Here is a 14961-nt window from a genome sequence, read left to right as displayed (position 1 = left end):
CTGTGACGTCAAACACACACACACACACACACACACACGCACGCACGCACGCACGCACACACACACACACACACACACACACACACGCGCGAGCACACGCACGCACACACGCATGCAGCTAATTAACGCTATGATATAAATACATGAAATAATTAATCCATTTTTAAAATAAAGAAATAAACAAGCAATTACAAATAAGACGCTTCCTTCAAAGAGGCAACCTCAAGACGGTCAGATATTTCTATCCTTCTGGGGACATTCAGAGCCACTCAGTCACCCATTCAGCCCCCCACCACCCCTTATATACTGTAGCTGTTGCCGTACACAGTGACATGAGACAACCATGGTTTCTCCAGGATTGTAGAAGACAGAGCTAAGGACTTAGTAATTTAGTCATAGCCACATAACATGCATCTGTGCAACCTGGTGCAAACAGTGCAGGACAAGACAAATAGACAGTGCAGGACAAAACACAGTGCAAACAAACAATATAAGACATTACACAAAAGACAATACACAAGACAATACACAAAAAAAGCACCGACCAGTGTACATACTGAATGTTCAACAATATTACGTGAGCAGAAATACTGGAATGAACACAGTGTTATAGCAGCAGTTGCATGAGGTAATGTAAAGTATTGTGCAAAACAGCAATCAACTGAAATGTGAGACAGCATGTGCAAAGAGCAAAAAACAGTGTGCAAAACAGCATGTAAACAGTTTGATGGATGTATAATGGAAGATCATGTATTTGGCTTAGGTCTGTGCAGTCCATACAGTTTATGTGAGTGTGTGTTTTGAACTTAGTAAAGTTCAGTTCAGTTATTAAGGAGTCTGATGGCTTGTGGAAAGAAACTGTAACACAGTCTGGTCGTGAGGGCCCGAATGCTTCGGTACTTTTTTCCAGACTGCAGGAGGGTGAAGAGTGTGTGTGAGGGGTGTTTAGGGTCAGCCACAATGCTGCTGGCTTTATATATGCAGCGTGTGGTGTAAAAGTCTGAGATAGAGGGAAAAGAGACTCCAATGATCTTCTCAGCTGTCCTCACTATCCGCTGCATGGTCTTGCGATCCGAGATGGTGCAGTTCCCAAACCAGGCAGTGATGCAGCTGCTCAAAATGCTCTCAATGGTACCTCTGTAAAATGTAGTCAGGATGGGGGGGACATGTGCCTTTCTCAGCCTTCGTAAGAAGTAGAGATGCTGCTGGGCTTTATTGGTGATGGAGCTGCTGTTGTGTGACCAGGTGAAGCACAGAGCGACCACTCTTCGCTGAACATCGACTGATCTCTACAGATGATCAGTCGATGTTCAGCGAAGAGTGGTCGCTCTGTGCTCTCCTGAAGTCAACAACCATCTCTTTAGTTTTATCAACATTGGGAGACAGGTTGTTGGGTCTACACCAGGCAGTTATCTGCTGCACTTTATCTCTGTATGCTGACTCATCGTTCTTGCTGATGAGACCCACCACAGTCGTGTCATCGGTGAACTTGTTGATATGGTTTGATCTGTGCATCAGCAACACACTCACAGCACTAACAGCAAAGCCTGTTTCCCAGCCTGTTATTTCAGGGAGCATGATGATAATAATGCAGTAAATATGCACTCATTCCTGTACCAGTACATATAGTACATGTAGACAGGACCAGAGTAACTCTGCATGGTCTTTGTTTTATTATGTGCAGCAGTCTAAGACCTTGGTGTGATTATACACTCCAGTCTCTCATTTGAAGCTCATGTAGATAATATCACTAGGGTAGTTATGTTATTAGTTATGTTATGTACTTTTGTTACATCTAGGTTGGATTACTGTAATGCTTTACTATCTGGATGTTCCAGTAGGATCATAAACAAGCTCCAGTTAGTCCAGCACACAGCAGCTAGAGTCCTAACTAGAACCAGAAGATATGAACACCTGACTCCTTTCTTATCCACACTGCATTGACTCCCAGTCAAATTTTGCAATGATTATAAAATACTATTAATAACCTTTAAAGCACTTAATGGTCTCACACCAGAGTACATAAACAATCTTTTTTATTGTCCATCACAACAGGCTATTTGGTAGTACCTGAAGTACAAAAGGCTACAGAAGGGGGCAGAGCTTTTTCTTACAAAGCCCCACAGTTATGGAACAGACTATCAACTAGTGTTTGGGACTCAGTGTTTAAGTAGAGGCTGAAAACACATGTATTTATGCTAGCTTTTTGTGAATCATTTATGAATATTTTATATGAATGAAAGCTCTCCAGACCTTTTTGAAACCAAGTGATGCCAAGAGAGCTGCAGTTTGGACACCATGGAGCAGCACACCAATCATGAGTGCCCATGAGACACGTCGCAACAGGACTGGGGCTGCAGCCCATTAATGTCTTGGTGACAACCTGTCACCATGTGGACAAATCTCTGCTCAGGAGAGTACCTCATCTCCTTGCAATGAGACAAAACATTAATAACTAGTAAATAAAAAAAAAACACTGTCATGCAGTTCAAGTTGGTTCTAGCATCTTGTACAGGTCGAAATGGAAAGGTTGTAATTTACTCAAAACGGCAGGGGAAGGCTCCATGCCAAGATAAATAATCATCTATTTGATTTATAACTAGCTTAGAATAAGAAATATTAGTGAGGTACTTGATACTCCTGACTTTCCATAGGAACCCTATTGATGTACGTGCATCATCCGGTCCATGATCACCTCTTTAGTTTTACTGATATTAAGCAGGGGTTTCTTTTGTTGCAACACTGTTAAAGTTTTTAGCTAATTTGTAGTTGAATGTGATCATTTTCTGAACTAATATTGGACTTTTGTTTTAGCAGTATGCCCCCAGTTGTTGATAGCAGCCTTGTGGTTAAGGGGCTGGTCTACTTGAATTGCCTTACATCCACACATGCTATTCCTGTGGTGCCAACATTTCTGTCAAATCTGTGGTCTCTCCAACACGAGATAGGATTTTTTCAGTTGTGGGGAAACACACAATAGAATTTCAGAGTATGAAATCATCTTCAAGAAGGTGGAGCATGGTGGAGTAAGATCGTACCTACACGGAGATGTGTAATTGGAGGAATGGCCTCCTGTATTTTTGAGTGTTAGACTTCTGTGTAAGTCATAATGAACAGTACATAAACAATTTCAACATGATGTACATAATGCTCGGCGGAAACTTGGGTGAAAGACAGATTTATCTCCTACCTCAGAATGGACTTCTCCCATTTTCAAGCCCTCAACTATAGATTAGATATAGATATAGACTACAAGTGTCCAAAAGTAGACAATTAAAGACAAGACAAAGGTTTATGATAGTTTTATGTTTATTGAGTTTCAGTGTCATTAATGCTGCAGTAAACGCCACATGTCTGCTGAAGCTAGCTAATGCTGGGTGATTTGCTGCTAGTGTTTTAACTGTTAACTTCTAATGAGTCGGTGACTAGTGATAGATTTGGTGTGTATAAACAATGAAACTGACAGAATGGAAGATGCTATGCATTATTTGGCTATCAAAACATTCATCAAGTGTTGACCAAGAGTTGTCTAAACTTACTTACTTATTGTTAACAATATGGCTTACAACAATATCTAGTTAATAAAAGTGTTGCCACACATTTGCGGGGGCATGTAGTTGCCCCTGATACACCCAAGCAGGGCTAAGGCACAAACTATATACATATACAAACATACAACCCTGAAAGAAAAGGTCATCACACAGAAGAATGTCAACAGAATTTTGTTATTACTTTTTTTTTTTTTACTGATGATCCCTTATTTATAAAAAGACAACAAAATGGGAATATTCATGGTCTACTACAAACTTCATTTCAGAGGACTTAAAGGGACAGCAGTAACCAGCAGGAGAGACTATGCTTTGGTTTGCGTCTATACAGCCTTACAATATTTTAGAAAGACATTTGCAAATAAGCAGTAAGTATATACATCACGGTAAATATTAAAACAATAAAACAAACAACAAAAACTTCCCATCTGTTTCCCCAAAACCAAAACACCTTTGCGAGTGCAAAATGTCATACAGCTAGGTCATACTAGTGCACAGTATAGGTTCATTATTAGTTTAGGACTGAACGCACTTATGCATGAATACACACACACACACACACACACACACGGTTGTGACTTCTAGTAAAAAAAAGTAATATTCTGTATGTTTATTTGATTTGTAATTGTTAATTTTTCATCTTTCTTACAAACACACACACACACACGCGCTCACACACACACGCACACAGGCGCTCACACACACACGCACGCGTGCGCGCACAAATCTTCCTATTGCACAATTTAAACCATGAGACTATGAAGTAACCTCAGCAGATGCATTTATGAAATCAGATTTCAAAGCATTATATTCCTTTAGCTGGGCATCTAAATAAAAATGAGCTTGATTAAAATGAATATTCTACATATTATATATAGAGAATATGTCTGTTCATTAAAATTCCATTTAAACATGGCTGACGTTTGTCGTCTGTGCAGGGGATTCCATGCAGGGAGTCCTGATTTTTGGCCAGCGGTACAAAACAGAGTGTTCTGATTATACGGATGGTTTTCTCTGTCCATCCTCACTCAGTTCATACCTACCAAAAAGAACAACAAAGTGAGTTTATAGTCCCAGGGTGATTTCTGCTTTTAAGGTTTGCACAAACAAAATTATGAAGTATGTCTCACCATTGTGTCCAGCTCTTTGATACGTTGTCTGATCCACAATCCACATACACCTGAGACACGCAAAAAAAAAAAAACAAAAAAAAAAAAACTGTTAAGCTGCAAAGCAAGAAGTTCAGAAATGCTATATTTTGATTGCTATTTTTATTTTGTCTTAAATATTTTTTCAGTTTTCTGAGACAATTCTGAAATACAAACAGCTTTAACTATCAGGGCACAATGTTTGTTTTCTTCTCTCCCGCACCTTGCCCAGAAGACCCTTGTATTTCGACAGAAGTCCTCCTCCATTTTTCACTGCTACGTCCAAAGTTCTCCTGTGTAACTCCACCAGTGACACACTGAACTCAAATCTACACAAATATACAGCACATAAACATAAAACTCAAGTTTAAAATTAATTAGAAACGATAATGAAAAGGAAAAAGAGGAACAAAAAAATAGCGGCTCACGTTTGGTCAAAGACTGGGTTGAGGTTTTTCTTGATGGTGTTTGTTTTTCTACGTCCTGATCGCCGCTTATCCGGGAGCAGATACAATCGCACGTAAGGGTCAGAACCGCTATCTGTGAATGATATCAGATTCCTACAGACAGGCAGACAGACAGACAGACAGACAGACAGACAGACAGACAGACACAGAAACAGGTTAAATAGGCTGCATAACAATTTCTAACCTAAAGCATGAACATTTAGCATCCTGCTAAATAGGTTTGCACCCCTATGCTTCTTTGAATACATGTAGACCGTAATGGTGTGTGTGTGTTTTTCTGTGCAAGACTGTTTAAGTCTGTTTGTGTATGAATTTGTCAGGCAAGGATCTTCAACAAGTGAACCAAATGACAAATTTCAGCCGACTGTTCCGAGTACTCGACCATACACAGCAGATCGATCAATACAACATGGACAAAAGTTGTAGCCCATTATATTACACATTTACCCCCATTCCTGTTCCACTTTACTTTCTGCCATTTCATCTGTAGCTCACATTCACATATAGCTGGTAACCGAGATGTTCCTGTTCATCAATACTACTAATTGACCCTTTGGACTTGTGTATACATGCATGTGTGTGGATTGCTGTGTTACCTGCAGCAATGTACCACTACTATAAGTTTGTTCCGCTGGGAGCTGTGTCTTATCGTCAGCTCAATCTCTCCCAGGGGAAAATGACCAGGAGTGGAACCACTGTAAAGACACACATATTGTTTCTGTAGGATCGGTTCAGAGAAGAGACAGAATGACAAACAGGGAAACCGAGAGAGAGCAAGAGAGAGAGAGAGAGAGAGAGAGAGAGACACACACACAGAGTGAGAGACAGCCAGAGAGAGAGAGAGCGAGAGAGACACACACAGTGTGAGAGACAGCCAGAGAGAAAGAGAGAGAGCGAGAGAGACACACACAGTGAGAGACAGCCAGAGAGAGAGAGAGAGCGAGAGAGACACACACAGAGTGAGAGACAGCCAGAGAGAGAGAGAGAGAGAGAGAGAGAGAGAGAGAGAGCGAGAGAGACACACACAGAGTGAGAGACAGCCAGAGAGAGAGAGAGAGAGCGAGAGAGACACACACAGAGTGAGAGACAGCCAGAGAGAGAGAGAGAGCGACAGAGACACAGAGTGTGACAGCCAGAGAGAGAGAGAGAGACAGAGAGAAAGAGAGAGACACAGAGAGAGAGACAGATAGATAGAGAGACAGAGAGAGAGAGAAATACAGAGACAGATAGATAGATAGATAGATCGATAGATAGATAGAGAGATAGAGAGAGAGATTGGTCATTTACTTATGCAGATCTTTGATTCTTTGCTGTAGCTCCTGGGAAGCATACGGGTGGGAGATATCAGAGGCAATGCTCGGTGTTGGCTCTTTGTTGTTCAGGTTCATCTGGGAGCCTGAAATTGCCAAGTTAGATGTACTCCTTCTTGCATTGGATAGACGAACAGGTGAGTCCTCCAATGCACTGTTAGAGGTGGACTCACTCAACCTTTGGAGGTCAGGGACCGACTGATTTTGAGAAACATTTGGGAGCTGTGAAGAAGGTTTGGAGTTGACACCTGAACCTGAGGTTTTCAGGGTGTTCTTCGAACTTTTGGAATTGGCATTGGAATTTGATGCACTTGGAATGACAATAGAACTTCTGTGAACCTGCGCAGATGATGGCTGGTCTGAAACTGACAACTTTTCCAACATAAGAACCTGCAATACACATGTGCCCACAGCAAATATTCAATTAAAGCTCATCTGCTGAATCTGAAAGAAGTAAATATTTACTGCAAGCTTGTTGTATGATGTGTGTTTATGGGGATGAGTGGCACGAGTTTACCCTAAGAGCAATCTTCATTTTGAGAGTAGCACTGGGTCCTGCACTCTTCAGTGAGAATTTCTGACTGAGGGTCATCTGCTCAGCCTGCAGCAGCTGAGTCAAAGGGAGAGACAAACTCCCCAGCGTGCACTCATGCTTCTCGTCTTTTACCTAAAGCCACAAGAATAAAGACACATGTAATGCAGCTTGGGAACTCCCACGAGCTCGCTGTCGTGTTCCTAAAACCAGTTTGAGTTGACTTTTTGGTTTTCAACATGGTGCATTGACATTTTTGGAAGTAGCCATTAGTGAATGGTAAATTGTGGCTATGAAGAGATGCACATTTCCCCCACACTACCTCCACCAACCGGCTGCTGAATTCTGACCCTGCCATCTTTGTGTCTCAGATGCTTTTCTGCTCAAAACAATTGTACAGCATTGTCTAAACCTCTGTAACCTTTCGGTCAGCTCGATCCAGTCTGGCCATTCTCCTCTGACCTGCCTCTTCATCAAGGTATGTTTGCACAGCTGGATGTTTATTATTTACTGCACCATTCCGAGGAAACTTGAGAGACAGCAGTTCATAGCAGTTCAGATCGTACCAGCCCATCAAGCATCAACAGTAATGCCACAGTCAAGATCACGGAGATCACAAATCTCCACATTCTGATGGTTAATGTGCAAATAACTGATTATTAGCAACTGGATTATTAGATTAGACTTATAAACATCTTACTATAGAATGCAATGATCTGATCTTTGCAGGAATAGAACATATGGTGATGGTTTTATAAAAACAGGTTGTACAGGTACAGCAAAATCCCACAGTTCCCCATACCCCCATACATGCCATGTGTGTGTTTACCTCTACTTCTAGGTCCTGACTCTTTGGGTTATGTATTAGGAATGTGAAGGCCTCCTCCCAAACAGGCTCATTGGTTTTATAACGTGTCTATGAACAGAACAAAAAAAAAACCAAACAAAACAAACACCAGTCATTATTCCACAAACCTTTTAGACAACAGAGATATTAAGGGCATTCCTGACTGCTCTTTAGTGCTGATTCTGAAGGTATGTAGACTGTTAATGGTGTCTAACATTAGGATGATTTTACAGAACATTTTTCCTATGACATGTAACACAGCACTGAATAAGAAAAAAAGGAAAAAAAGGTACTATTCAATCCAAAATCTTATTATTTCTAGCAAAGATCTCTGTTACTCAGACACATTCTGTGCTACATCCTTCTTCTCAGCTACAGTTGGTGTGACTAAGCTTTCTCATAGCTAACTGTCAGCTGTCAGATTGATCACCGCCTCAACATTAGGCTCAACCTTTCAGTTAGTACTAAACGTTTAATTAAGGTCATCCTGAGAAGACTAATAATGCCAAGTGATCATTCCATTCTTAGTCAACATTTATATTTACCAAGTCTTAGTCAATTGAAATCTACAGCAAAAAAATAGGAAATAGAAACGTGAATAAATAATAAAATGGTGATACTGAAATATAAAGAGCATTTAATATAAATACAGAGCTAAAATGAATACACTAACTATTCAGGAACGTATGTATGTGATATAGATGAAATAAAAATGATTCATGAATTTACACGTAAATTAAGTTAAAACAATTCTGCTGTGTAAGGAATAAATATAAAACCACAAATAATGAAGACGGTCAAACAATACTGTGAGAGCATGAACTTTACTCTCACCTTACTCTCGAAAACTGTGTGTCCAACTTTAAACTGGACCAAAGGACTGGGATCACTGGTGACCTTCTTCGCAGACTACAGAATGACAGGCATGTAACAAGTTTCAGTGACTTCAACATTTCAACAAATTACATGATTTTACATATGAAATGTCATCATTGTAATCCTCAAACATGTGAACAGAGCAAAATAAATTTAGACTTAACAGCTTTAAGAGTGATGTAAAAGGCCTATAAATGCAGAAAATAACAACGGAAACCAAATACCTTGACCAAAAACAAACAGCAAACCAACCAACCAACCGTTTCAAGATAGATGACATGGATGCTTTGGAATTTTGCCAGTTTTATTTCGTCTGTTTGTACATATTCTGTTTTACATATGCATGTACATATGTAAAACAAGTGTTTTAAATGTCTACAAGACACACAGCACCCACATGCCTAGTCACCACTGACATCTCTATCAGAGCTGTGATAGTCATGGATACCCCTGACATTCCCAGCCAGACCACCAGAGGGCAACCCTGCACATTTATTCAGCTCTCCTTCAGTTGTGTTGTTCATTTGTTGTGGTTATTGAACTGAATTCAGCTCCTTTATTTCAGCATGTCTGTGTCTAGCTTCTGTTGATGGCAGCATGTTTGTTGTACCTAAACTTGACCTGGGTTGTTTTTTTTTATTCCTAACTTTAGTGTTTGTGTTGCTTAGTTATGCCATAGTTTCTGTTTAATCTAGTCATTTCTCTTGCACTGTAAATAAACCTCTCTTTACTTTCATTGCCTCAATATATGAATGTGATTTTATTTGAGATAATGTAATGTGTTTAATTATTATTGATATTTAGCACACTGGCAACAATCAACGTTTGATCATAACAGGACAAAAGCTGGCAGGCTCGCAATTGGTTGCATGTATCTATTTATTATATTAAAAATATATATTGTATATATTTAAATATGTAAATAACCAGTGAGAGGAAACATGAAATATGGGGATTAGTTTACTGACAAAAGCAGTTGAGGCTCTGTGTTGTTGGGTCAGGGTTCAATCCCCAGCACTCGTATCAACACTGTATCATGGCTGACCCGTGGGCTCTGACCCCAACCTCCAAGGTGATATGCAGAGAAACAATTTTACTGTGCTGTAATGTTCATGTGACAAAATAAAGGCTTCTATTCTAAATAGTCATTAAACCTACATCTAGTGGGATTGTAATCTGGCAACATAGTGATGAATTCTGATTACAGAGACCTGGATAAATTTGAAATTGGTGTGTAAAACACAACAGCATAACAAGCAGGACACCTAAAGACTAACATTAGTAACTATTAATCAACACCACAATATCACAAGCCACCCAGGACTTTATCCATCACAGACATCAAAGTCCAGTACGATGTTGTTTTTAACAGAACAGTACGGAAGTCCAGATGTTGTTTTTAACAGAACAGCACTGGTAAGGATATCTTCATCTCTGGCAGACAGAGAATCCTAACTCATTCATTTGATACCATTTTAAAAACATTTACTGTGTTAAATGTATAAAATCTCACAATGATTTTGTCACCTTAAAGACTCTAACTTCACTGTTCCTAAAATCAGGAATGAAAGATCTAAACTAAAATGTGCCACGTGTGTGTAATTAGCAGTTAAATGAATATAACAGCTATTTATGTTGTTTATGTGCAACTGCGGTTCACTAAAGGGTGCAGGGAAGACGTGTTGTTTTGTTCATCTGAATGACGTTATTAGTAGATCAGGCACAGTTTGCAAGCAGAACTTTAATAGCAGTTCTGTTCCTAGAAAACTCTCACAAAAGGTTTGCAGCAAAAATACTACTACTAATACTACAGTACAAGCACACAGACAAAGTAAAGTGCAGGCAAAGTCTTGTCGAAATCAAAAGTGATTAGGAAACTTTTACAAGGAAACACTCAAAAGACGAGCAAAGGAAAGCATACTGAAGTGCAAAGATAAACAAGCAGGAGCAGAGGCAAAAGACTCACAAACAGAGTTCTGTATAGTGTTGCTGTGTTCTCACAGAACACAAACCCAGCAGAGCGACGCTCCTTCAGACAGCCACCGGACAGATTGCCTTCAAACACACTCTTCACCACAAAGAAACATCATGCGAGAGCAAGGGAGGGAAAGAAAGAGGCAGAAGCTGACACTGGGTATAAGGAATCAGTAATACGGGAATGACAAGACATGTAGGAAAAGAATTACCAAAAGTAGAAACCATATAAAAGGGAGGAACCATGACGAGAACAGAACACACTCGGTTATGAAGATGTATGCATGTGTGTGTGTGTGTGTGTTAGTACTTACAGGCAGGTTCTTAGCAGAGTCCAGGTGTACAAGCAGTAGTGCAGAGGAGAGCCCATCATTCGCTTGGCCTTTATCTGCCCTAATACTGCTCAACACCTGCAACAACAAACATGTGTTAATACCTGCAACAAGAACACATTTGATCATCAACAGAGACACCTGCAACTGTATGCACATCTCCAACGCACACACACACCTTAAAGGTCATCATGAAAAATTAAAATACTCAGATTCAGTACTGTTGTTAATTTTTTTTCTCTATTATCTTCTACTATTTTCTATTTTTTTTCCAACTTTTATTCTATTACTATTTCTTTTCTTATTAAAATTATCATATCGTAAACATATAGCACATTTCCTGATCCGATCTACACCAATGGTGTCTGTGTGAAAAAGGTCCCCACTTTCATGTTCTTTGGTTTCAGCTTTGAGCATTGGTTAAGAAGGCACAACAGAGACTCTACTTCCTCAGGATTCTCAGGAAAAACTTAGATGAGGATCTGCTGTTGTCTTATTATTGCTGTTTCACTGAGTGTGTGCTGACATACTGTATCATTGTATGGTACACCAGTTGAACCGCAGCAAACAGGAAAGCCCTTCAGAGGATCACCAATACCCAAAAAAATCAATATCAAGAAGCACTATTCAGCTCTCATTGCCACAGCAGGGCAAACAACATACTGAAAGCCCGAACCCACCCTGGACTCCATCTGTTTGACATTCTACTCCCTGGCAGATGCTTCGGGTCCATCACATGGTCCAACAGACTCAGAAACAGTTTCTACCTCAGAGCCATTAGAGAACTGAACACCAAATAATACCATCACTGAATGTTCAGAACTATTTGTACTGCACACACTCACGTCTACACATTTCATAGACCCTTACCTCGTATTTATTTATTCCCAACCACAAATAATGAATACAAGTCTCTGACAGCGCAATACCTTAATTAACTTAACTTTTATTGTTATAGTTACATTTATTTTACACTGTTCACATGTAGAATATGTTAAGTGCAATATCTCGGGCTGCCTACTACTTCACCTAAATAGTATTTAGTGAATCACTTATGTTAATGTTTATACTCTTTTACATTTATGTGCATACTTTTTTCTTTTTTTACCATTTTATGCACCATAAAGGCCGACACTTATTTTAGTTGTACATCCATCTATCCATGGAGCTTCAGTATTTTGGTGAACTACCCATCTGTCACTACAGCACTAATTGTACTGGGACAGAGGGGACAATAGTATGAGGGAAAATACAAACTGCGCACAAACATTGCAGAGGTGGGATTTGAACCCCCAACCCTAGAAGTATGGTCCTCACCACATAACCATTAGATTTCTAATTTTGAAAAAAGACTTGTCTTACATAATATGCCTTTAAGGTGAGGAATCAAACATTTCTGCAAATATATCTAAAAAATATTCTATTAATAAAAACACTAATAATTACAGTATGTACCACAATGAACGGCATGACGAGCAGAGGCAACAAACACAGAAAAATCCAAGAAGACATTTAGTCCACTTAACAGTACCATTCTAATGGTCTAATGCATTATATGGCACCACTGGTTGCAGTGGTGGCTCAAGTGGTTAAGGCACTGGGTTGTTGAATGGAGGATCAGGGTTCAAGCCCCAGCACTCCCAAGCTGCCACTGTTGGGCCCTTGAGCAAGGCCCTCAATCCTCCCTGCTCCACGGGCACTGTATCATAGCTGCCCCTGCAATCTGGCCCCAACCTCCTCAGTTAGGATATGTGAGGAAAAGGCATCTATATAATGATTTAGAGAGAGAGAGAGAGAGATATACCTGGTCCAGCTTCTCTGGTGTGTCGAGAAGTGAGAGCCATTCGAGCTTTAAGTGTAGTTTCCCTGCTGTCACCTCTTCCAGCATAAACCACTATATAAACACAGCCACATCAGAAGAAACACAATTTTGTTTAAGACTTAATGACATCAGCAATCCACTGTGTGTGTGTGTGTGTGTGTGTGTGTGTGTGTGTGTGTGTGTGTGTGTGAGAGAAGAGAAGGTTTACCTCATCAACTTTCTGCTCCTTCTCCAACTCATTCAGGTCAATTGTAAGCCTGGAAACAAAATTCTTCTTAAGGTAAAATGAACAAAAGTACATTTTAAAAACCCATCAAAATAAACTTTCATTTTTGGCATCCACATCATTTTTTTGCATTGTCTTAAGCTAATTATTTGAAAACAGTGACAGTGCTCAGGTGTTTACACGACATGAAAAGCTCCATCGATTTCATCTAAATTGAGATTTTTTGGACAGTTTCATTGATGCTTCTGTAACATGTCATTAGCAGATGTGTTATGGACTCAGACATACATACGTGTAAAGGATGTAAATTAATTAGATTATTTTTAAATTACATCCCCTTTCCCCCCAAAAAAAGTGTTCTGAGAAGAAATAAAGAAGCAAAAGTCTGGGAATGCTATTGATGACATGGCGGACGTTGTCCCGGGGATCTCCTCTCAGACCTAGATGAGTTGTGCTCCTTGATGGCTTTGGATGCTCCAATACAGAACATCCCATACTCTGCCTATGGCACTATCATGCACCAAGAAAACCCAGGGCCCTCGGCACCAGTGTAATGTCTGACTGTGGCTCTGAGGATTTCATCCTAATAACAGTAAGGGTATCATTGGCTAGCAGGTGAAACGGATTCACACCACTTTTTCTTCCTAACTGGACAGATTGCAATCCCTGATGTTTAACTAACTTGGTGTGATACTGTGATGATATATTTGTATGGTCAAAATATTAGATTTTAACCTCATGTAATATCACCACTAGACTCTTTATTGTCCTGTTCTATATGACTTAAACAATAATTACAGAAAATGTTACCTGCCAAGGAAGTCATCCTCATCAGGGTCTTCATCAAACAACTCAATTTCCAAACTCTGTCCTGAACCATCATGCACAAATGCCTGTAACACACACACACACACACACACACACACACACACACACACACACACACACACACACACACACACACAATGACATTTCAGCAATTTCTTTCGACAGGCTTGGCCCACACATCACTACGCAACCCACTGCTTAAATATTACTTTCCAAAATCTATCACTGCACTCTTTCAGAACCCCCCAGTGTAAGACCCCTATTATCAAATGGTGGACAGTCAGCATTACTCATGCATTAGTGTAGAATCTTCAGCCAACTCCTTTATTCCATAAACCATTAGTAACTCAGGTAGCCAACGGTTAAAAACGATAAGACAGGAAACAAACCTCATATACTTCATTCCATTTGGGATTCAAGCAGTCCTTGATGACCTTGCTCTGGAAAAGCTGATTGGCAATCTTAATGACACCGTATGGATCAGACTTTCCTTTGATCAGACCACCCAGATATGTGTCTTTAGCCAACAGATCCTGGGCTTCTAGAAAATGTATTCGCAAAACACCCTAGAATTTGCAAAGTACACAAATACACAAATGTACACAGAAAAATGACTTATGTGAAAGTAGTTATGCAGGCATACATTTATACACACACACACACACACACACACACACACAGGCAGGAGTGTATAATTAATGGTCCAAACACAATTACATTTGTTAGATCTGGAAACTTTGTAAACAGGAAGTGCATTTCTCTGATCAGATTACAAAGGGTGGTATGGGGCAATGTTCTCCTGAGCTTGGAGCAAAGTATAAACCCCAGGACTTGTTTTTGCATAGTATGCTAAACCTATTTTTGCCTACTGGTGCTAGGGTTTTTGCCTAAGGTTCAAAACACAAACATAGCAAAACACATAAGAAGAGCAACTAAACATGTAAACGTATATCTAAAGTTAAATCATATCATTTGAAAATAATTACTGCATTTTTTTTATATACAAATTAGGTTATAAAGTTTAATTTATTTGTTTCAATGACCCACAATA

At 39.7% G+C, this 14961-nt stretch overlaps 1 protein-coding gene across 2 annotated transcripts in view; it reads right to left on the bottom strand.

Moving 5' to 3' along the window:
* Window positions 1–3291: 3291 nt before the first annotated feature.
* esyt2a (extended synaptotagmin-like protein 2a) overlaps window positions 3292–14961 on the bottom strand; it is a 33550-nt gene continuing 21880 nt past the window's right edge. Inside the window, exons 9-23 of one of the 2 annotated variants that reach the window (XM_047806394.1) lie at window positions 14300–14476; window positions 13893–13975; window positions 13065–13113; window positions 12839–12928; window positions 11017–11112; window positions 10695–10796; window positions 8687–8761; window positions 7835–7921; window positions 6991–7140; window positions 6451–6863; window positions 5760–5858; window positions 5125–5256; window positions 4920–5025; window positions 4679–4728; window positions 3292–4587 (exon numbers count right to left, since the gene is read on the bottom strand). In XM_047806394.1, coding sequence (XP_047662350.1) covers window positions 4545–4587; window positions 4679–4728; window positions 4920–5025; window positions 5125–5256; window positions 5760–5858; window positions 6451–6863; window positions 6991–7140; window positions 7835–7921; window positions 8687–8761; window positions 10695–10796; window positions 11017–11112; window positions 12839–12928; window positions 13065–13113; window positions 13893–13975; window positions 14300–14476 — 1752 coding nt within the window. In that variant the 3' untranslated portion in view covers window positions 3292–4544. The remainder of the gene's footprint in view (window positions 4588–4678; window positions 4729–4919; window positions 5026–5124; window positions 5257–5759; window positions 5859–6450; window positions 6864–6990; window positions 7141–7834; window positions 7922–8686; window positions 8762–10694; window positions 10797–11016; window positions 11113–12838; window positions 12929–13064; window positions 13114–13892; window positions 13976–14299; window positions 14477–14961) is intronic. The other variant, XM_047806395.1, reaches the window with a different exon arrangement.

Source organism: Tachysurus fulvidraco, chromosome 22, assembly GCF_022655615.1.
Source record: "Tachysurus fulvidraco isolate hzauxx_2018 chromosome 22, HZAU_PFXX_2.0, whole genome shotgun sequence".
Lineage (NCBI taxonomy): Eukaryota > Metazoa > Chordata > Actinopteri > Siluriformes > Bagridae > Tachysurus > Tachysurus fulvidraco.
Note: the sequence above shows the minus strand (reverse complement) of the source record. Positions and strands in the feature narration are given on the sequence as shown.